This window comes from Ochotona curzoniae, unplaced genomic scaffold (assembly GCF_017591425.1).
Source record: "Ochotona curzoniae isolate NIBS_2020 unplaced genomic scaffold, NIBS_Ocur_1.0 contig_2321, whole genome shotgun sequence".
In the NCBI taxonomy this organism is placed as follows: domain Eukaryota; kingdom Metazoa; phylum Chordata; class Mammalia; order Lagomorpha; family Ochotonidae; genus Ochotona; species Ochotona curzoniae.
This window is the reverse complement of record NW_024465421.1, coordinates 8,928,189-8,948,620: the sequence shown is the minus strand read 5'-3', so window position 1 is coordinate 8,948,620 and position 20,432 is coordinate 8,928,189. Positions and strand designations below refer to the sequence as shown.

At 58.0% G+C, this 20,432-nt stretch overlaps 2 protein-coding genes across 7 annotated transcripts; one reads left to right on the top strand and one right to left on the bottom strand.

Annotated features, from left to right (window-relative positions):
- Positions 1–4: 4 nt before the first annotated feature.
- HIRIP3 (HIRA interacting protein 3) lies at positions 5–3,004 on the top strand. Its single transcript, XM_040973064.1, has 7 exons — positions 5–620; positions 697–847; positions 925–1,009; positions 1,186–2,126; positions 2,204–2,372; positions 2,455–2,553; positions 2,638–3,004. The coding sequence occupies exons 1-7, from the start codon at positions 556–558 to the stop codon at positions 2,793–2,795; spliced, it is 1,668 nt and encodes a 555-aa protein (XP_040828998.1). The 5' UTR covers positions 5–555; the 3' UTR covers positions 2,796–3,004.
- Positions 3,005–4,106: 1,102 nt separating this feature from the next.
- On the bottom strand, positions 4,107–20,222 carry TAOK2 (TAO kinase 2). 6 transcript variants are annotated; one of them, XM_040973060.1, is made up of 19 exons: positions 19,831–20,222; positions 17,136–17,302; positions 16,894–16,965; positions 16,688–16,789; positions 16,212–16,257; positions 15,988–16,084; positions 15,773–15,886; positions 15,576–15,667; positions 13,505–13,598; positions 13,322–13,403; positions 12,446–12,613; positions 12,006–12,284; positions 11,682–11,843; positions 10,521–10,886; positions 10,235–10,438; positions 9,698–9,937; positions 6,495–6,707; positions 5,402–5,584; positions 4,107–5,305 (listed from the first exon to the last, which is right to left on the bottom strand). In XM_040973060.1, the coding sequence occupies exons 2-19, from the start codon at positions 17,265–17,267 to the stop codon at positions 4,781–4,783; spliced, it is 3,171 nt and encodes a 1,056-aa protein (XP_040828994.1). In that variant the 5' UTR covers positions 17,268–17,302; positions 19,831–20,222; the 3' UTR covers positions 4,107–4,780. The 6 variants fall into 6 exon arrangements, with proteins under 6 accessions (XP_040828994.1, XP_040828996.1, XP_040828997.1 ...); XM_040973062.1 differs by having other exon boundaries at positions 12,006–12,266; XM_040973063.1 differs by lacking the exon at positions 4,107–5,305 and adding an exon at positions 5,721–5,827 and having other exon boundaries at positions 5,427–5,584.
- Positions 20,223–20,432: the final 210 nt, after the last annotated feature.

The window sequence follows — 20,432 nt, the reverse complement described above, 5'->3', positions numbered from 1 at the left end:
CCGGAGCCCCCTCAGACTACAATTCCCGTCGTGCCCTGCGTCCTGGAGGGCGTGACCACGAGGGCGATGGGACAGTGGCGCCTCGGTGACGTCACAAGAATGGCGGGCGCCGTAGGGTTCCACTCCTGGGTCTCAAATGTTACTTCGAAACCTGTAGTCGCAAAAAAGACTTGCCCTAGAGATTCCTAGTCTCCTGGAGAGTGGCCTCTCTCTTTCTGCCTTCTGAAAGAACAGCGGCTTAACTAGTGCCCCCGGAAGAAAAGGCAGCGTCGCGGACTGATGACAATTGCCCGAATGGTTGCCGCGTCGACTGTTTCAAACGCGAGCTGTACGGACGACTCGTTCTAACAGCGCGTAGGGGCCACGAAGTTCTGCAACTGCCCTGGGAAAGCACAATTTGATTGGCAAGTCCTCGGCCGCGAGCGGTCCGCAGACGAGGCTCAACGGCCCCTCTCGTCACGGCGCCAGCGTGCGCCAGCTGCTGTCAGGCGCACCGACGGAGGCCCGGAGAGGGGGTTAGAAAAGGCGGGAGCCGCCAATCCTGGGTGGGCCAAAATGGCGTGGGAGGACGAGATGCAGGCGTTCACTCGCAGCTTGTTCCGAAGCCGGCCGGACCTCAGGTGCCTAGGGGGTTGGAGCTGGGGGTGGAAGAGGCCAGGGGTGGAGGCGGACTGTGCTGACGCCGTGTCTCTGCAGCACGCTCACGCACTCGGTCGTGCGGCGGAGGTTCTTGGCTCACACGGGTCGGGACCACTTGGAAGCTGAACAGAAGCAGGCGCTGAAGCGACTGGTGGAGGAAGAGCTGTTGAAGATGCAGGTGCAGGCGCGTGCTGGGGCGGCCGAGGGGATGGGGTGGGGCCGAACACAGCCTTAGTACATGCTGTGCACCCCTCGCTCCCCCATTTGGTGCACACACAGGTGGACGAAGCCGGTGCCAAGAAGGCTAAGAGGCCTCCCAGCCCCTGCGGCGACTCGGAGAGGAAAAGGTTCCGCTGCAATTCGGGGTCAGGTCAGTGATTCCTCCCTCACTGTGGTCCCAGATGTGAGCATAGGTGGGGTGGGCGAGGGCAGAGTCGAGAACCGGGATGGGTGGGCGACAGCCATGTTTCCTGGTGTTCCCCTCGGCTGGCCCTGCTGGGGGCAGGCCCCGGAGGAAGTACCCCAACCTTCCCGTCCGTCCTCCAGAGCCCAGCTCCGCAGCCTCCAGCCCAGACCGCTTTGGCTCTCCTGCTGAAAATGGGCCTTCAGTAGCAGAAGTTGACCCAGGTGAGGAAGAGGTGGAGGAGGAAGAGGAGGAGCTGGAGGAAAAGAAGAAGCAAAGGCAAAGCTCCAGGAGAAGAGTTGAGGAGAGCAGCGATGAACAGGAGCAGCAGGACCTGCCTGCAAAGACAGCATTGCAGGAGGGAAGCAGTGAGGAGGAGGGCTGTGTCAGAGACCGCAAGCTGTGCAAGGAAGAGAGCAGTGAGGAAGAGGATGAGGAGAAAGATTCCAAGGGCAGGCCTAGGGAAAAGCCAGGGACCCAAAGCCAGCTGGCAGCAGGAGAGGTCTCTGCGGAAAGGAAGCAGGCCAGGAGCGACAGTGACCACAGCAGGGAGGCACCTGCTCCGAGGACAGCCAGGAGGGTGGAAAGAAAGAAAGGAGCCAAGAACAACACGGAAAGCAACAAGGAAAGCGAGGAGGAGGAGGACTGGAAACCCAAGGCTGGGAGCCGTAGACGGTCAGCTAAGCGGGACAGCAGGCCCCTTGGAGCCTCAGGGGACAGCAGCGGTGGGCAGAGCCCTGGTGCAGCCAGCAGTGAGGCTGACAGTGGCAGCAACAGCGATGAGGAGCCCCTGGTGCGGCTGAAGAGCAAGGAGGGGACCCACGGGAGGGGTGAAAGCAGCCAGGATGGGGCTGATGCCCACCCACGGGCGGGATCGGCCACTGAAGGCCCTGCGAAGACGGCTAACCTGGGCGGTACCAGCGATGAAGACAGCGACCTGGAGAGGGAGGGGAGTGACAGCGAGACCCCAGAGAGCGTCCAGGAGAGAAAGAACCGCTCTGTCAGAAAGAGCTCCCGGAAGGGCCGGGCCCGGAGCTGCTCCTCCTCCTCCTCGGGAGGAAGTCCAGAGCCCAAAGGCAGGAAGGTGAGGATGAGTGAGGGCTGCAGCCAGCAGGGGAGAGTGCCTACCAGCCTGGCCCTCAACTGTTCTTTCCTCGCCAGGCTGGTTCTGGGCGCCGTGGTGAAGACCACCCGGCAGTGATGCGGCTGAAGCGTTACATCCGGGCCTGTGGTGCACATCGCAATTATAAGAAGCTGCTGGGCTCCTGCCGCTCTCACAAGGAGCGCCTGAATGTCCTCCGGGCCGAGCTGGAGGCCCTGGGCATGAAGGGTGAGGCTTAGGGACTCGCTGAGGGCTGCTGGGGGTTGCCAATGATCCCCAGGCTCACTGAACGCTGTGTCTGTCTCCACAGGGAACCCCACCTTAGAGAAGTGCCGGGCCCTGAAGGAGCAGCGGGAGACGGCGGCCGAGGTGGCCTCCCTGGATGTGGCAAACATCATCAGCAGTTCGGGTAAGAGTCCACTCTCACTGCCTCAGAGTAGAGCGGCCTTTGGCTTTCTCAGCTAGCCCCTGTCCTGTCTGCTTTGACCTGCAGGCCGACCCCGAAGAAGTACGGCCTGGAACCCTTCAGCAGCAGTGCCCCCCGGGGAGCTGTACCATAGGACCCTGGACTTGGAGGAAGGGCCCCGCCTGGCCCCCACAGACTGGTCACACATGCGTGGCATCATCAGCAGTGATGGCGAGAGCACCTGAGCCTTGTGCCCGCCACCTCCTGTAGGAACCCCCTTCCACGGTGCTGTACACACAGCACCACCTGCCTTGTGCCTGCATGGAGCTTCTCCAGCCAGGTTGGCAGCCCCAGGGACGCAAGCTGTCGGAACATCACTTCTTAGCTTCACATTCTCTTGAAACAAGTGTTCAGAAGGTATATATTTTAGGACTCAATAAAGTAATCACTTCAAGCTGGGTCTGGCTCTTTCCTCCATACCTTGGACACTGCTTCCCTCTGTCCCTGCTCCAGGTCCCCCAAGTTAAAGGCCAGCCTGTAGTCAGTACCCCCGTCTCAAGTCTCCTACCCGCTGTGAGAAGGGTGCACCTTCCAGACTTTTTCCTCTGACCTGTCTAGTCCCTCTGTTGTTAGTGGAGCCTGGTAAATCACTGGTATTAACACGAGAAGCACAAGGGGCTAGCGTTGTAACCTCACAGGTTCAGTGGCCGATTCCAACACTGGCGTCCCATATGGCTGCTCCATTTCCAATCCAGCTCCCTCCTAAGACACCCAGGGAAACAGCAGAGGATGGCCCAAGTGCTTGGGCCCCTGTACCCACGTGGAACACTTGACTCCAGCATGGACCAGTCCTGACCACTTGGGGACTGAACCAGTGATGGAAGAACTCTCCTTCTCTGTAACTCTTTCAAATAATTTTTTTAAAAAAGACATTAGCTATCCCCAAGTCATCTTTTTAATGTTTCCCACCCTTTCCTGTGGAAACCTCGGCTCTGGGGTCAGCTTTCAGCCCTAAAAGGGGTGGGACAAAGGGCCAGTCCTAACCAATCAGCAGTCACCTCAGGACTTTGGGCTCCCAGCTTCTAAACAGTGTGGGGCTGGCGCTTGCAGTCCGAGCCTCTTGTATAGATACTAGTTTCAGAGTGCCGGCTGCTCCAGCTACAATCCAGCTCCCTGCTAATATGCCCAGCAAAGCAGCATAAGATGGCCAAGTGTTTGGGGCTCCTAGACCCACATACGAAGGAGACCCAGGGAACATTCCAGGCTCCTGGCTTGGCCCAGGCCCAGTCCGGTCACTGTAGCCATTTGGAGAAGAGGGCCAGCAGTTGGAAGAGCTGTCTGTTTCTCCCCCTTTCTGTAAATATGCCTCTCAAATAGATGTCTTAAAGGAAAGGGAAGCAGAAGTGGAGACCCTCCCTGGACCCCTGAAGTCAATACTGTCCCTGACCTTTGCAGCCACACAGCACAAGACTATCCTTTCACACACAAGCACTCATTACCATCGGCCACTGGACAGTTCCTCACACATGCCTGAGACAGAAAGGGTGAGCCTGAGGTCTGTTAGAATAACCAATAGTTTATTAAAAGCTTGTCCTGGGGCTCTGCTGGCCCCACAGTGGACAGGGGCTCCCCGGCTGCCCTGGGCCGGAGGGCAGTCCCTCCCAGGGTCCTTCCCTTGTTCCCCCGCCCCAGCCCTAATCCCATTTAAAAAAAAAAAAAGAAAAAAAGAAAAAGGACAAGACGGCACAGGACGTCAGACAGCACGGGGACTGGAGAGCTGCAGGCCTCCTGACCCCAAGACCCTCTCCAGACCCTTCCAAGGAAGGACTCCCATTCTCCCCGCCTTGGGCCCAGACCTGCTCTGCCACGTCCCAGGTTTGGGGGCCCTGTCACCCCCAGTCCATGCCCCACTGTGAGGGTAGTATAGTTCTCTGAATAGAATATCTGGACCCACCCTTCCCCTCCCCCAGGGGACTTGATGAATATTTGACACACACAAGCTCCCTCCTTGCCCAGGCGGTGATGGAGGGAGACCCTGGCACCATGGCGGGGAGGCAGGGTTCCTGGCCAGCCTTGTGGCAACTGATGCCCAAGCTGGCCCAGGGCCACTGGCCAGCCCCAAGAAGCTCATGAGATGAGGTCTGAGGGAGCCGGAGCCAACATCCTGTCCCCGCCCAAGTGGACCTTGGGCTCGGTGCCTGCCCGCCTCATCTGCTCATCCACCCTTCCTTCAGGAGTAGAAGTGAGAGGAGCCATTGAGAATGTGGGAGGCAACACTGGTGCTGCGGCTCAAGGGCCCCGGCACTGCAGCGGTGGCAGGGGGGCCCACACTCTCGCTGCCACTACCCCCAGAGGCTGCCCGCCGCAGGGGCTGGGGACTGTTTCTGAGCAGCAGCAGGGCTCCCCCACGGGGTGTCCCACTCTGTGTTGGGGGCCCCAGCCAGTTTGGTGGACCTGGAGGAGCCAGCAGAGATGGCTGGCGCCAGGCTGGGGGAGGCATGCCTGGTGGAGGAGGGCCGTGGCTCCAGTGTGCCCCAGAGCGGGGAACAGGGCGGGAGGGCCAGGCTGGGGCAGGGGGTGGGGCGGGGTAGCCCTGGGCAGCAGCCTCAGCTGGGATGCCCCCCAGAGCCATACTGGAAAAGCCCAGCCTCATACTCTCAGCATCGAAGGCCTCAATCTCCCGGGCCTGCCGCTCAAGCAAACTCCGGATTCGCTCAGAGCGCCCAGTCTGCAGGGCCAGCAGCTCCTCTTCCACCTAGGGCACCCAGAAGGGATGCTAGTGAGCCCAGACCAGCAGGCAGGCAGCCCTTCTGCCCTCCCTTGTTCCCTGCCCAGAGGCCAGGCCCCTTACCCGCTGCTCCAGCAGCGCCCGCCTCAGGGCTACCCTCTGCTCCAGCTCCCGCAGCTCCCGCTCGTGCTGGCTCTCCGTGCGAATCTTGATCTTGCTCTGGTAAGCATTGAGCAGCTCTAGTTCCTGTTGCAGCTGCTGCCGCAGGGCCTGAAATTCCGCCTCCTGGGTCTCATCAAGCCGCAGCTGGAGAGCAAGGAAAGAAGCATTTTAGGGACCTCCGCCACTGCCCCCACCATCCTCCCCTGCCCCAGGTAGGCCTGGGCCCTAAGGCTCGAGAAGCAGCAGTGTCAACATCTATCATAACGGAAGATGGTCATACCCTGCGGCACAGCAATTACACTCGCAGGAATCTATCCCCCAGGTATACTTGCACATGTGCTCCAGCTGTTGACGGAGGCGTTGGGAGAGCAAAATGCTGGAAACAACCTAAATGTCCACCAATAAGGGATGGGTTAAGTAAATCATGGTACAGCCATACCAGGGAAAACCACACTTTTTTAAAAAGGGGAGGGTTGCTCCGTGTACTGATGGGGAAAGAGGTCCAAAAACAGTTGGGAAAAGTAAGTTTGACAACAGCACATCAAGTGTGACTTCCTTTGTGCTTAAAGTTTTCATAGCACCTTCCAAAATGGGCACTGGAAAAATTCTACAATATGTTATCAGCAAGTTAGCTCTGAGAGGTGGGACAGGGTAAGGGAATGCCCATTGACGGGGCAGGTGGACGCACTCGAGGGGAGGTCCACTGCAGCCTGAGTAAACCCACAGTGGTATGAGTAAACAGACCTGCGACCACACTCCCTTCTAACTGCCCCCTGCTAATGCAGCGAGCTCACGCAGGCCCAGGGACAAGCTAGTGTCACTCTTGTCCTTGCTGGTTCTTGGCAGGGAAGGCAGGATGGCTTGTCAAGACCTTAAGAGAATACTACGGGGAATAATCAGAGTGTGGAGGAGAACAACAAACAACAGAACCCTCACGGTGAAGACGACCAGCTGTGTGAATACTGGAGCTCACCAGCTTCAAGTTCCAGCTCTGGCCATGCCCCCAGCTACAGCCAATCTCGGCTGTGCACCCTCCCAGGATCCCAGGCCTCACCGCTTGTGAGCTGAGCATCTCAGAGATGGACTGGTCGTACTGCTCGGCCAGGATCGCCAGCTTGCGCGTCTGCTCCTCCTTGAGCCGCTTCAGCAGGCTCTTGTGCTGAGCTTTGGGCGTGGTCTCCAGCAGGTGTGCGCGCAGTGCCTTGTATTGCCGGGTCTGGATCTTGCATGTCTCCTGGAACTGCTTCTTGATCTGCAGCTCCTTAGACTATGCAGCGAACGGATCAAGGGGAGATGGGGCGGGAGAGAGGAGAAGAAAGAGGAACAACCAGGGGGAAGGGGGAAAAAAGAGAGGAGGAGAGGAGACAGAAGCAGAGACAGGGAGAGGGAGAGAAACAGAAAACATGTTAGACAGAGGGGGCGGGGGGAACTGTATACAGACAGACATAAGATGGGACTGTGATGAAAGGAAGGTCTCGACTCGCAAGAGTTGCAGAGAAAACAAGGGCATGTCCAGAACAGGGTGGAACACCACAAGGAGGAACATGAGAGCTCACGGACAGTGAGGACTGAGAGCGCTGAGTGCACAGAAGCGGCGTGGACCATGCAGAGGGAAAGAAGCCCCTCGAGACAGGAATATGTGAGCACAGACAAAGTGGGAAATCTCTCTCACAGACACACCCACACACACCCAGGGACATTAGCAGCAGCACGACTGGGGACAGGGGAGGAAGGCAGGGAAGGAGAAGCACGGAGCTGAGAAGTGGAGAAGAGACTGCCCTGTCTTAGGCCACAGAGGAGAACCAGGCTAAGGAAGTGGCCAGAGAAGGCCTGACAAGTTCAACAGGACCACGGGTGCCACCCTGACCAGATCCACACCCCAGTCTGGCCCGTTTGCAGTGGGCTCCCATTCCAAGCCCACACCAACCCCATCTGCATGTCCACACTCTCTGCCTGGACCCCCCAAACTTGCCGTGCCTGCTGTGGGGGATGGCAGTCCTACCCCCCAACCCTCTAGGGTAAGGCCTGGCGCAGGAAACATGGCTCCCAAACAAGGGTGACTATGTAGCGGGTGGGTCAGCATGAAAGGTAAGGGATGAGGAGGTCAAAGGACCTGGAACCTAGCTCCTCCAACAGGCCAACTGTGGGACTGGCAAGGATTGTGGACGCGCCCGAGGATGGGGTGGGGCCCAGACCCCAGAACTTGCGGCGGTCATGGTACAATGAAGCTATGGAGGCACAGGATGAGGCTGAGGAGTGAGAGGGGTTGAGATCAGGGAGATGCGGTGAGGAAGTCATGGAGCTGGGGGCCAAGGGTCCAGACTGGGGGCATACCGGGGAGGCTAGGCGGCAGACAAAGCAGACAGAGGCAGCCTGGGCCAAAGGTACAGTTCCGCTCAGATATTTTATTTGTGTTTGTCTTTGTCTTTTTTTTTTTTTTTTTGGTAGGGGGAAGGGGACAGGTTGGAAGGGAGACAGAAAAACAAAATCAAAGAGGAGAAAACAAAAAAAAACCATGACTCTCCCCCACCCTCCAGCTCCCCCTGGTCCCAGGCCCGAGTCAATGAGGGTGAGGATGAGCACACACACAACGGGAGGACAGCAATAACTTAGGGGGCGTCAGAACACAAAGGGGAACCTCTAGGCTCCCCAGGGAGGCAACTGCCTCTCCAGAGGCCTGAGGGTGGGCCTGAGAGGACTTGGGGCTGCAAAACTTTGCTGAGTGGTGGAAGATAAAGTGCTCGATGCTCCGCAGTGGGGCTGGGCTGCCTATCTCCAGGGAGGCAGGGCCCGGGATGGGCGGGCTCGGGCTCTCCGCCCAGCCACACTCCCTGGTGGAGGCTGGCGGGAGGCTGGGGGCCCCAGTCGGCGCAGGTTGCGTGGCAGTAGCCGGGGAATCCGGCTGGGTCGTTCACCCCGCAGCAGGCCCCAGCTGGCCAGTGTGTGGATAGCCCAAGGGGGCAAGCGGGAAGCTAAACTCTGGCTGGCCCGTGCCAGGCGCCAGTTCCAGCCCTTGCACAAAGCCCAAACCTTGGCCAACAGGGCTAGTGGATGAAAGGAGCGAGCATGAGCTCGCCGGGGTCCAGGGACAGGCAGGCGGCTGCGGAAGCCATCCTTGTTGGTCTTGGGGTAGAGTGTAAATAGGCCCCGATCCCCTACAGCCCCACAGCCCTGCAGGGCCCGGAAGACCACAGGTGACAAGCGTAGTAGAATCCGCAGCCAAAGTCGGGAGACAGCCCGGCGCATGCGGGGACCCTGCTGCTGCACCCATTTGCCCCCTGCGGCCATAGCTGCCAGAGGTAGAGCCAAGCCTGGCCATGCTAGAAGCCAGGCGGCTCCCAGGCCCAAAGGCACACCCAGAAGGCCTCTGCGCCAGCTCAGTCCCAGAACAGCTCCCAGGGCAGTGCCCTGGGCCAGGAGCAGGAACAAACTTGGGGCCAGGTGAAGAGCAGTACACAGCAGTAAGTAGGAGGCCCCCAGGCCGACCAGCCCCACTTCCAGGGCCAGCAGCGCTGCCTGCAGGCCTCCCCCACCCTGGGCTGCCAGGAGGGGGAGCAGCAGCAACAGCAATAGGGGCAGAAGACCAGAGGATGAGCCCACTGCAAAGGACAGGCCGGCCAGGAGGCCGTGCGACAGGAGTCCAGGCAGCTGGCTAACAGGGCCAGGCCGTAAATGGGGTGGAGGGGGCTCAGGAGGGATGTCTGGAGACGGACAGCCATCTCCAGGGTCCCTGGGGGTCCCAACCGGAGCCCTGTCCTCCTCCTCCTCTTCCTCCTCAGGGACAGGAGTCAGTGGCGGGCCCTGGTCCCAGCCAAACTCCAGCTCCTCTTCCAGAAGGCCCTCATTCTTCTCCCACACCCCCCACACCCCGGCTTCCTCCTGGCCCACAATGCTCCTCTCCTCAGGTGACAAGGATGGGACCCTGAGTTCCTCCCCATTATCCTCAGATGGATCCCAAACTTCCTCATCAACTAGATTCCCATGTTTCTGGGGGCTAGGGCTAGAGGCTACTGACTCTTCCCCCCAAGTCCCTTGCTCCTCTGGCTCCGAGGCGTTCCCTTCCTTTCCCAAAATCCTCCTCTCTGGAACGGCTTCCTCCTCCTTCTCTTCCTCCTCCTCTCCCAACATCCTTTGTTCCAGGACTGCCTCGTGGCCAGCTGAGCAGAGCTGCTCTTGGCTAGGCATGTCTGGGCTGGGTGGTCCCAGAGCCCCAGGAATGGGGAGCGGGAGGCCCGGGGGGCGCTGGCCTGCACGTACTTTGAGGCTCTTGGGCTGCTGGCGAACCTGGGCCGCGTGCTTCTGCCGTAGCTCTTGCTCACGCCGCTTGTTGTACTCCAGCTGGTTGCCTAGCTCCGTCTGGTGCTGCAAGCGGGTGAGCTCCGCCCGGGTGCGCTGCACCGCCTGGAGCTGCCGCAGCTCCAGCTCCCGCGTGGCCTCATGCTGCCGGAGCAGCAATGCACACTCCAAGTCCTTCTGTGTCTGCTTCTTGTTCAAGTCCTGAGACAGAAGGGTGGCAGGGTTTCCTCAGCAAACTTCACTGCTGGCAAGGAGGTGAGCTCGCAGGACTCCCCAGTGGAGGGGGCCAAGGGTGGATTGGGGAGAGGAGGCAGGGAGTCAAACAAGGGCTTGACTGGCCTCCCAGGTGGCTGATGGTCTGAGAAGAGGTGTGCTGAAGGGCAACCAGGCCCTGACACTCCATGGGACAGGGGCAAAGTAGTCTCAGTGAGGCCACTGGAGAGGGGCAGTGCTAGGACCTGCAAGTGGGCGGCAAAGGCAGGGTTCGAGGGAGCTCACCTCTCGTAGCAGGTCCTGGTCCAGACTGTGGCGAGCCAGCAGCATCTTGCGCTTGTACTGTCGGCACTGCAGCTCAAAGTACTGGCGCTGCCGCCGCAGCAGGCCAGCCTCCTCTTCCGCCTGGCACTGTTGCAGCTGCTCCTTCTGCCGCAGCAGCCACTCAGCCTTCTCCCGCTTTGGGGTGCTGGGGTTCTCCTGGAGCTCCTGGTAAGGGGACAGGGGAGGGGGTCAGGGCCAGCCCCCACCTGGCCCGCAAAGCGCCCGCCCTGCAGTGGCCCTCGGGCACCTCCTTCAGCTGCTCCTTGCGCAGCTTGTAGGTGCGCTTTTGTGCCTCCAGCAGGGCAGCCAGCTCCTTCTTCTGCTGGCCCAGGATGTGCTGCTGGAACTTGCGCTCCTCAGCCTGGGCCGCGCGCGCCTCCTTCTCCCCGATGGCCTGGTGCCGCCGTGCCAGCTTCTCCGCCTCGGCTCCGAAGCCTGCGCGCTGGGCCTCGAGTTCCCGCTGCAGGCGTGCGCTGTGCTCCTCACGCTCACCCCTCAGTCGCGACTCGAGCGCCAGTAGCTGTTTCTGGTGCTGCCGCCGCATCCGCTTGTAGCCGCTCAGCTGCTCCCGCAGGGCTGAGTCCTGCTCATGCTCCTGGATCTGCCGGCTGACCTGAGGCAGGAGTGAGCAAGAGTTGGGGCTCAGGCACCTAGCTCACCCTCATGTGCCACAGGGGCAGGACACGGGCTTCAGGGGCCTGCCTCACACTTAGCCTCTCTGAACCAACACCCCCTGCTGCAAAGTGTAGGCATTACCTACATCACAGGCCAGTGTCCTCCCAACAGCAAGACCGAAGGACGCAGGCACAGGGCCTGGCATAAAGGCAGCACAACTCAGGTTAGTTCAAGACTGAGTCACCAGGTGCTGATGTAATTTGAAAGCAAGGAGTGAGCCCCCTTCACTCCCTACCTGACCCTAACACAGGAGGAAGAAAAATAAAAGAACTGAAACCATTTATCTCACCCACCAGCCTCTATACATCCATCCTCCCCACCCTAACTGGAGGCCCACGTTGCCATGCATCCTTCTCAACTATGTAAACAATATTGAAAATACTAAAAAAACAAAGAAAAAAAAAACAATTGGAAAAGACTGAATCAGACTAACCTGGGCTCAAATCCTGGCTCTATGTCTTACTAACTGCGAGGTCTCAAGAATGCTCACTTCTCCAAATCATCTGTTCTCTCTCACTTGTCCAATGGGGCAACACTACCTCCTCATGGAGCTGGGTGGGTAAGTCTGATAGACACGAAACACTAACACTTTCTCAACCAGTAAGTACTAGTTTCCTCCCCTTGAGTTAACCCTTGGGGCCCAGGACACTGCATGGTCAGAACTGGATCTCCAAGTCCTAGAACAGGCAGGAGTGGGATAGCATGCAGGCTGGGTGAGGATGGCTGCACTCACCAGGGAGGCAGTGCGGATGGTGGCAAAGTGGTCCCGGTTGCGGCAGTAGGCCCGGCGGCGGGCAGAGGAGGTGGTGGTGGCAGGAGCTGGGGCTGCAGGTGGCTGGGGAGGACTTGGGGCCATTTCTGGCTGGTAGGGATCATCATACAGGTTGTCGGAGCCCTGGAGGAAGGGCAGGACAAGGTGGAAGGGATGTGTGCAGTTCAGGGGATGCTGGGCCCAACTGCAGTTATCCAGGGAGACCCAGTCCGAATACAGAAGAGCTGTAGTCATGGGAGGCAGGCCCAGCCTCTGGTCTCAGGATCACTCGGGAGGAGCACATACCGGCAACCGATGGATGATGGAGCTGTGCGAGGTGACAGTGTGCTCCCCCTCTTGCATCATGGCCATCTCTCGGGCTTCTGGGCCTTCCTCTTCCTCTTCCTCCTCTTCCTCCTCCTCTTCTTCCTCCTCATTGTCTGAGGCATCTGCCAGGCTGTTGACTGAGCTGCTCTGGCTAGAGGCGCTGATGGACATGCTGGGCACTGAATGGCTACTCTCTAGACTGGTCAGCGTCCCAGCCCGGTGCATGTAGGGCTCCGCCTCCTGCGAACAGGGCGTGGGCTGTTGGGCAGGGAAGGAGAAGGATGGGGAGTGTGCATGGAGTCCCAAGATAGGAGGAGGGAGAAGGGAAGGGGGCCAAGCAGCTGCTAGGGTAATGAGAGCATAGTACTGGCAGGGCGGGGAAAAAAAGGGGTCAAGGGGGTCAGGGCATGCCAAGGTACCTCCTCTTCCTCCGGAGCCTCTGCGCCAGGGCCATTGGGTGCCTCCTGGAAGAGAATCTTCTTCATCTTGCGGTACTGCAGATTGTCCAGCTCCCGCACGGCATCCTTCGTCCTCTGGATTAGGTCCATGATGACTGTGGGTGGCCGCTCCCGGAGCACGAAGCGATGCTGCAGAAAGAGAACGTGAGGCCCACTGCCAACGTCTCCAAGCCCGTGAGCAGGGCTCCTAGCATGGCCTCTGATCTAAGGCACTCCCCTGTGAGTCTATAACCATCACCAGTTCCCTTGTCCTGACCCCTCCTCCCACTTCCTTCTCCCCAGTTTCCTGTCCCATCAGGCACGGCTGACGCGCAGGGACAGTCAAGAAAAGTGAATTCTGGGCCAGCTCCTCTGCCAAGGTGCTGTGTGACTGGGCATGTCATGAGACATCTATGGGCTACAACAGGGATCTCATGATTATAAAACCAATAGGTCAAATGAGAAAACCTAAGCCAGATCCGAGTTGGGCTCCTTAGGCAGCCGTGGATCTGTGAAGGGAACAGAGCCCCACTGGTTTTGAGAATCTAGGAAACCACACACAGGTTTTTGGCTTGAATGACATGAAATGAGTGTGGTAACCCTGGTTACTGTACACTAACAAGAAGCTCTATTTGACAATCAACATACATCTTGGATTAATAAAATACAGGAAACAAATGATGACTTAATAAACCCAGGCAGTCTGGTAGACAAAACCCTGTGTAACAAGGAGTTCTTGGGGCCCTGGGGGGGGGGGGGATTTGGACCCCACACTCTGGATCCAGGAGGCATCAGGAGGCCCCACCTTCCCCGCGGGGTTTCTCGCGGCTCCAGAGTATAAGGCCAGAAGGTGCTCACCTTAAGAAGAACCTCAGAAGTTGGTCTGTCTTGAGGAATTTTCTGAAGACAGGAATCAACAAAATTCCGGAAGTATTCAGACCTGCAAGGCACAGGAAGGCAGGAGAAGCATGGTGGGGTGTGAGCCAAGCACGTCCCCAACCCCATGACCTCACCCCCTGATCACAGGAGCCCTAGTCCTACCAGTGTCCTGACTGGAGCACGGGGGACTCATTCTGTGCAATGTGGTATAAGGCACTCATCGCATTCATGTTAAACAGCGGTGGTTTCCGTTCCGCTACGAAAAAAGCAGAAGGCAAGCGCATGAAACAGAGCTAAGGAAACTGGAACGGAATGTAGTGGATCTGGGTTCAAATCCCTATTCCCGCGCCTGGGGCAGTGGCTCAATTGGCTAATTCTCCCTCTGGAAGTTCCAGGATCCCATAAGTGCCAGTTCATGTCCTGGGTGCTCCACTTCACATCCAGTTCCCTGCTTGTGGCCTGGCAAAACAGTAGAAGATGGCTCAAAGCCTGGGGATTCTGTACCCAGATGGGAGACTGAAACAAGTTCCTGGTTCCTGGCTTTGGATAGGATTGGCTCAGCTCTGGCCATTGTGGCCATTTGGGGAGTGAACCCACAGATGAAAGATCTTTCTCTTTGTCTTGTCTTCTCTCTTCAGCTATACAGGGCTGCTGGCAGAGGCACCAAAGAAAGTCAAAAGGTGAAAGCATCCGAGAAGGTGGCAAAGGAAGCACAGCCAGTGATTAGGCCAGGAATACTCAGTAGGTACCAAACGAGAGCAAAAAAACAAACAAAAACATGCACAGTGCTATGGGGAAGATAAAGAAAACCACCAATTAGGCCTTGCTTTCTGGGAACTTCTAGAATCAAAGGAAGCCACAACAGATCTGAACAAGCAACAAGTTCCAAGCGCTACCTGGCAGGAGAGGGAGATGGCCGAGTGTTGCAAGGCTTCCACCTTTGGCCCTTGACTGCAAGCTTTAAGCTGGGAGCCCCTTATGAGTCAAACTTTAAGTTTTTGTCACAATTTATATTTTTGGTCTATACAGTGACTTCTTAAAGTTAAATGTTAATAATAATAATAATTAAGAAATAATCATCTAAATGTCTAGCTTCTCTTAAAAAAGACCTGGCTGTCTCATTAACCCTAAGTGTGGCTGCAGGAAGCAGCAGCTGCTCCTTTCCTAAGGAGAGTGGGGGTAACTCCAGCTTCCTCACTCAGGACTCAGGGTGTCAGCTGCCCTTGGTCATCGGGCTTGATATGGAAGGGCACCCACGCCATGTGTTCTCAGCACTACAAAACTGTGTCCTGTCCCCATCTACAGCTTCTCCTTAGCTGTGACCTGGCTCATACAATTCTGTCACCAACCTGGTCACGGCCTCAAATGCTGAATATAGACATGGAGACAGGGGACAAAGCGCATCCTAAACTCTGACCAAGAGTGGAGGAGATGACACACAGCAAGGTGAGACAAGAGGGTGAGACAAGAGGGTGAGAGGCTGGTGGCAGGAGGCAGAGTCTCTATAACTTGGTGCAAGGAAGGACGGGATGACTCAGTTTGCAGGGGGGCAATGGCTCCAAGCAGGAAGCAAGAGGACAGTGGCAGCAGGCAGGGTCACCGCAGGAAGCTGTAATTACGGGCAATGACCCCTCGCTTGCCAGAGCCATTACGATCACTTTGACCGCTGTGCCACCGGTGAAGAGCCCTGCTCAGTTGGCTGCAAGGCCTCCTGAGCTTGCTGTTCTGATGCTCCAGGCTATGCTCCTACCTGCCCCTGCCTACTCGCACCTTCTCTGTAGGCAGTGTTTTCCCTACCCCCACACAGCCTTTCTTTGTGTAGTGGGTCTGTTTACACCTCCTGGCCACAACACTGTCTCAGGTCCCTTGTTCCGTGTTTGTACACTCCTGGAACATCTCCCCCAACTGACACCTAAGCCCCACAAGGGCAAAATCTCTGACTACTGTACTGCCAGAACACTGGGCATAGCACTGGGCATGGCACACAGCGGGCACTCAAATCAGATCTAGAACTAAGAAGTGGACATGCGGAGACGAATGCCACAAAATCTTTAGGCCTAAGAACTGGCAGGAACAGACAGCTGCCTGCATTGGGCAGCTCCACAGTGGTGTCCAGACAGGCAGCTAGGAGCCTGAGAGCCCATCTGACCAGGAGAGGCTGGGCAGCCAGGGTGGGGTGGGGTGTGGGGACAGAGCAGACAGGAGGGGCAAACAGAGGAGGGGCTGCTCTTACCCAGCTCAATGCAGGTTATCCCCAGGGACCAGACGTCCACTTTGCCGTCATACTGCCCTTCATCCATGGCCAGGATCACCTCTGGCGCCATCCTGGGGAAGGACCAGAGCACAGAGAGGCTCATCATCCGGCCAGGGCCTGCAACTCGCACTCCCAGCACCACGGGAGCACTACCCACTTGCCACCCACTCACTCACCAGTACGGGGTGCCCACGAAAGAGTTGGCAGGTGCCATGATGGATGCGGAGCCAAAGTCCCCCAGCTTCACCAGGCCTGGTTCTGACAGCAGGATGTTCCCAGCCTTTACATCCCTGCCAAAACAAAGAACAGGGGTGGGTGAACAGGGCTCTCCTTCAGCTCAGGGAGTGAGCAGGGGAGAGCAGGCCCCACCCTGGTTAACGGCTGCCTGTACCTGTGGATCATGTTGTGGGAGTGTAGATAGGCCAGGCCCTGAAGTGCCCCGTGGGTCACCGCTGCGATCTCCACCTCCTGCAGCGGCTTCTTGTGCACTGCGAGTTGAGGGGGCATCATGAACTGATGCAGCCCAAGGGCGGTAGTAGAATAGTCGCTTCTCCTCAACCCTGCCCCTGCAGCTTCTCCACTCTTCTCCCAGTCAAGAGGCAGCAAGTCACTCACCTTCTAGAAGGTCAGAAGCTGAACCCAGGCAATACTCCATCACCAGCTAAGGAAGAGTTAAAGGTCAGAAGTCAGCAGTTCTTGGCCACCCTGGCCTAGTTCCCTCATGTCGACTTAAAACTGACCTTCCTTGCTCATCCTTCTTCTAGGGAATGACAGGAAGGAAGGGCAAGTGCAGAAAAGGAGGGGGTGATTGGACAATCCCTAGACTTAGGGCCTCCCCAAGAAAGAGTCCAAGACTCCAACAGCCACACCCATCCAAGACTCTTCGGAGCTCTAGGCTCTCTGCATCCATGCCAGCCCACATGCCCTTTTCCACCTGCTAACAGCCCACGTCACTCTTGCAGCCTAGCTTCTCTCTCTGTACTGACACTGTGACTCAGGGGTTTGTCTGAAAACCAAAGTGGTCCTGACAGACTTCCTCTTTCTCAAGATCCCACAGGAGAATGCCGAACAGAGCCCAGAGACCAGCTCACCCACGCTGTGTGCTCCCTCAGGTAACAGCCCCGGTACTGAATGGTATTGGGATGCCGGAGCTTCTGTAGGAAGCGCACCTCCTTAATGATGTCCTGCCATTTCTAGGAGGAAGTCAGGGTGAGAGTGGGGTCACCAAGGCTGCACCCTGAGATGGGGTGGAGGCACCCTGCTCCCACTCTTCCAGCTCCTCTGGGGTCTGGCCCACCTCATTTGATTGCTTTCCACTGTAGGACATCTTCTTGATGGCCACCACCTCGCTGTTCCGGACATCCCGGGCCTGGGGGACAAAAGCAGAGGTGGAGAAGGCTCATGGTGAGCACAAGGCAGGGGCAAACCTGCAGGCCAGGCTGGAGAGGACAGGAAGGGTTGCCAGGTGGTCAAGTGGGTCCACAGGGGTTTAGAATGGAATCCCCACCACCTACCCTCTCTGCCCAAGACCCAACTCACAAAGTACACGGCTCCAAAGCTACCGTGGCCAATTTCCCGGAGGTCAGAGAAGAGCTTTTCAGGGTCATCCTTGAAGAAGAGCTCAGCCACATCGGGGTCCTTCAGGCTCCCGGCCCGGCCCCCAGCTGGCATGGTGGCCCCTGGGGGCCCCGACAATAGGGCCTGGCCTGCGGGAGGGAGGTAAGATTCGTAGAAGGGGCCCCTCAAGTTTCTGCCTTCTCCTTCCCCTCATTCCCAGATGAGGGGGAAGAACTGCTGAGGAAGGGCAGGGGGAGATTAGAATACCAGAGCTCCACAAAAACGGAGTTGCCCTGGCAACCAGCTGGCGGGGGGCAGGTCCTTGGAGTCCCTGAAACTGCCAGGAAGACTCTGGGACGCTCAGTACCCTCCTCACCCCCTCAGTTCACCACAGCCCCTACGTCCTAGGAACCCCAACTCGGTCCCCTAGCCTGCTCAACTCTTTCCCAGCATCTTCCTGTTCCCCTGGGTGCAGAGGCCCCCTCCTCCCTCAGCCTCTCACACCCTGGAAGAGAACAGGAAATGGCTGGGGCCGGAGGAGGTGGAAATCCGGCCATTGTTACAAGTGGGTACTGGCCCACACTCCCTCTCATAATGGGTAGGGACATAGTGGCAGGGAGGAGGGCTAGAATGCAAAAGGACAGGATAGAAATGGTATCTGGCTTGGCGGCCTCTCTGATCTGGCCTTCCTCACTGGTCTCATTTGGTTTGCCTTGTCTGAACTCCTGGGACCACACGACATAGGACCAATTGCAGGGTACAAGCAACACCTGTGGATCTGCAGGTACCACAAGTGCCTCCTAGGAGCCACTCAGCACGACCTTGCCAGCACCCTTACTGTTCACAAAACAAACACGCTTGCAGAGGTAAGGTGGAGGGCCACCCTTTCCCACAGGTCACAGTGGGGCACCCAAGGGGAATAGGACTTTGTCCAAGGTCAGACAACAGCCCCTTTGACTCCTCAGCCAGGCCTGTGTGCTCATCACCCTGGGCACAGCAGCCTCCCCTGACCACAGCAGCCCTTGGGGAACACTTAGAAGGACAGTACCTAGCCCAAGTGCCTGCAGGGTAGCAGAACCAGCATCTTTCAGGGGACTCTAGGACACGCCCCTGCGGCTAAGCACTTGTTGGAATCCGGCACCAACAGCCTTCAGAGCAGCTGGACTCCCATAGCACAGTTCTAGCTACTCGAAAGCACCTAACAATTTTAGCGTGTAATTATATTCTGCTGTGCATTGTTTCCTGTTGTGTTGTTAATTTTGTCTTCTCAGCCCCACTGGAAGCTAGAGGGCACGGGTGTGGCGGGGAGCCTGCCTCTCCAGCAGCCCCCAGGGGGCTCCGAACTCAGAATAGCCTGCCAGCCTGAGTGACGGTCCTCAGCCCAGCCCTCAGCAGGCAGTTCCAGGCAGGCCTCCTTCTCCCAGCTTCCGCCAGCAGCCGTGCCAAGCCCCCATCACCTGCACCACACACCCACACACAGAGGCAGGTGCTCCCCAACTTGCCAAAGAAAGCTTCCTGGCCTCTTGAACCAGCCCCACGCTCACGAATGTCCACCTAGGATGCAGACCACAGGGAAGGGATGGGGGCTATTCGTGAAACCTCCTCCCCATAACTGCAAACAGCATTAACTGTGGCGTGCAGGTGAGAAAGCCCAAATCCATCTGTCTCTACACTGCACTACATCCATCCTGTCTCTCCCCCACCCAGCTGGGAAGGGACAGCAACAGGACTCTGAAGTTCCTTTCGACTTCTCACCACGAGGTTCCCATACCTTGGCCCCTCATCCTGCTCTGATGGCTGGGCTTCCAACTGTGAGGAGCTGTGTACAAGGGTGATCACCAGACCAATGTCTGGGATCAGGGGGTGGAGCTGAAGGTCACAGCAGAGCCGGGAGGCAGACTCCAGCCCCAGGAAGAGCACCTGAGGGCAGTCACCAGTAGTAAGGGGGCTCATCTCCCAGCTTTACATTTCACCCTAACTTCTCCTATGGACCTCCCCCTCACAGCCAAATCCAGGCTCAACAGAAAAGATGCCAGGAAACTGCGGATCAGGGCCTGGGATGGTTGGAGGACACGGGGTTCCAATCCTGCCTCGGTCACTAGGTGACCTTGGGCGACTTCTCAAGAGCCTCAGTGTTGTTAACTGTGAAATGGGAGGATGGATATATGAAAGTTCCCACAGGGAGAAGGGGGGGCACGTGGCTCATGAGAGAATGGCTGAAAAGGCGCTTTCTGGAGACGCCTTGACAAACACAAGAGCTTACAGCATCACAGCAAGAAGTTAGAAGGTACTTGGGCAGGGAAAACACTGCCAGGTATCACCCCCACCCCCAAACATACACACACACAGCACAACAAACGCAGCCAGACCAGGCCTGTAAAGCAGACGTACAACCCGGTGAGGTTCAATCTACAGGGCAGAATCAGGGAGGGGCAGAGGCCAGAGGGAGAAACCCACCCGATGGGCTCCAGCACTCCAGGATGTGACCCCCTGGTGATACAAAAATCCCTTGTCACCCGAGGTGGTCCCCTACCATCCAGACACAATGAAGGGAAGAGGAAGGGGAAGAGGGAGGCAAGGCCAGGCCATGCGAGCCAGGGACTGACCACTAGCTGTGAAGGCCTTCCTGTGCACACTGCCTGCTCAGGACCCCGCGCCCCTGCACCCAGCACCTCACCTGGTAGGGGTCACTCTGGTGCCCCAGCGCCTCCGCTTCCGCCCGGGGTCCTCCAGCGGCACAGCCCAGCGGGGAGAGGGGCAAGGAGGCCTTTCCCCTTGCCACCTCTTCCTCGACTTTCGTCCTCCCTGAGGGGCGGGCCCGGGAAGCCTCCCCTGGAGGGGAGGGGGTGACAACCCAATCTGACCTCGCGGTCCAGTCCTCCCCCACCTCGAGGGCGATGGTTGCTGAATCCCGGATTTCGGACGGTGGGGTCTGAACCCCGTATATTGGAGCAGGGGGAAACGGAATCCAATATCTGAACGCCTCGTGGGGGGATGAACCCCGGAGACGGATGCACGCAGGGGCCTGAATCCCAGAGACTTGAAATTCTATCAAACAGAGTCCCAGGTATCGGCAAGACGAGGGCTGATATACCTGGGTGTTGGAGCAGCGAGGGGCTAAGCCCGGAAATATGGGACCCAGGGGCGCCAGCCCCAGGTCTTCGGCCACCGACAGGGGGCCCACCCCGAGGACGTCTGGCCACACGGCCCCTCTCCCGCTGGGGTCCGAGGGTGACAGCCCTCGCTTCAGCCCCAGCCTCCTCTCTAGCCCCTTCTCTC

Excerpts from the sequence above, each read along its gene's own strand:
- HIRIP3 (XM_040973064.1), top strand. The coding sequence starts at position 556 with ATGGCGTGGGAGGACGAGATGCAGGCGTTCACTCGCAGCTTGTTCCGA. Across the intron at positions 621-696 it reads CGAAGCCGGCCGGACCTCAG|CACGCTCACGCACTCGGTCG; the intron begins GTGCCTAGGGGG and ends GTGTCTCTGCAG. Across the intron at positions 1,010-1,185 it reads CCGCTGCAATTCGGGGTCAG|AGCCCAGCTCCGCAGCCTCC; the intron begins GTCAGTGATTCC and ends TCCGTCCTCCAG.
- TAOK2 (XM_040973057.1), bottom strand. The coding sequence starts at position 17,267 with ATGCCAGCTGGGGGCCGGGCCGGGAGCCTGAAGGACCCCGATGTGGCT. Across the intron at positions 16,085-16,211 it reads AGCTTCTGACCTTCTAGAAG|TGCACAAGAAGCCGCTGCAG; the intron begins GTGAGTGACTTG and ends CTCAACTCGCAG. Across the intron at positions 15,887-15,987 it reads TCCCACAACATGATCCACAG|GGATGTAAAGGCTGGGAACA; the intron begins GTACAGGCAGCC and ends TTGTTTTGGCAG.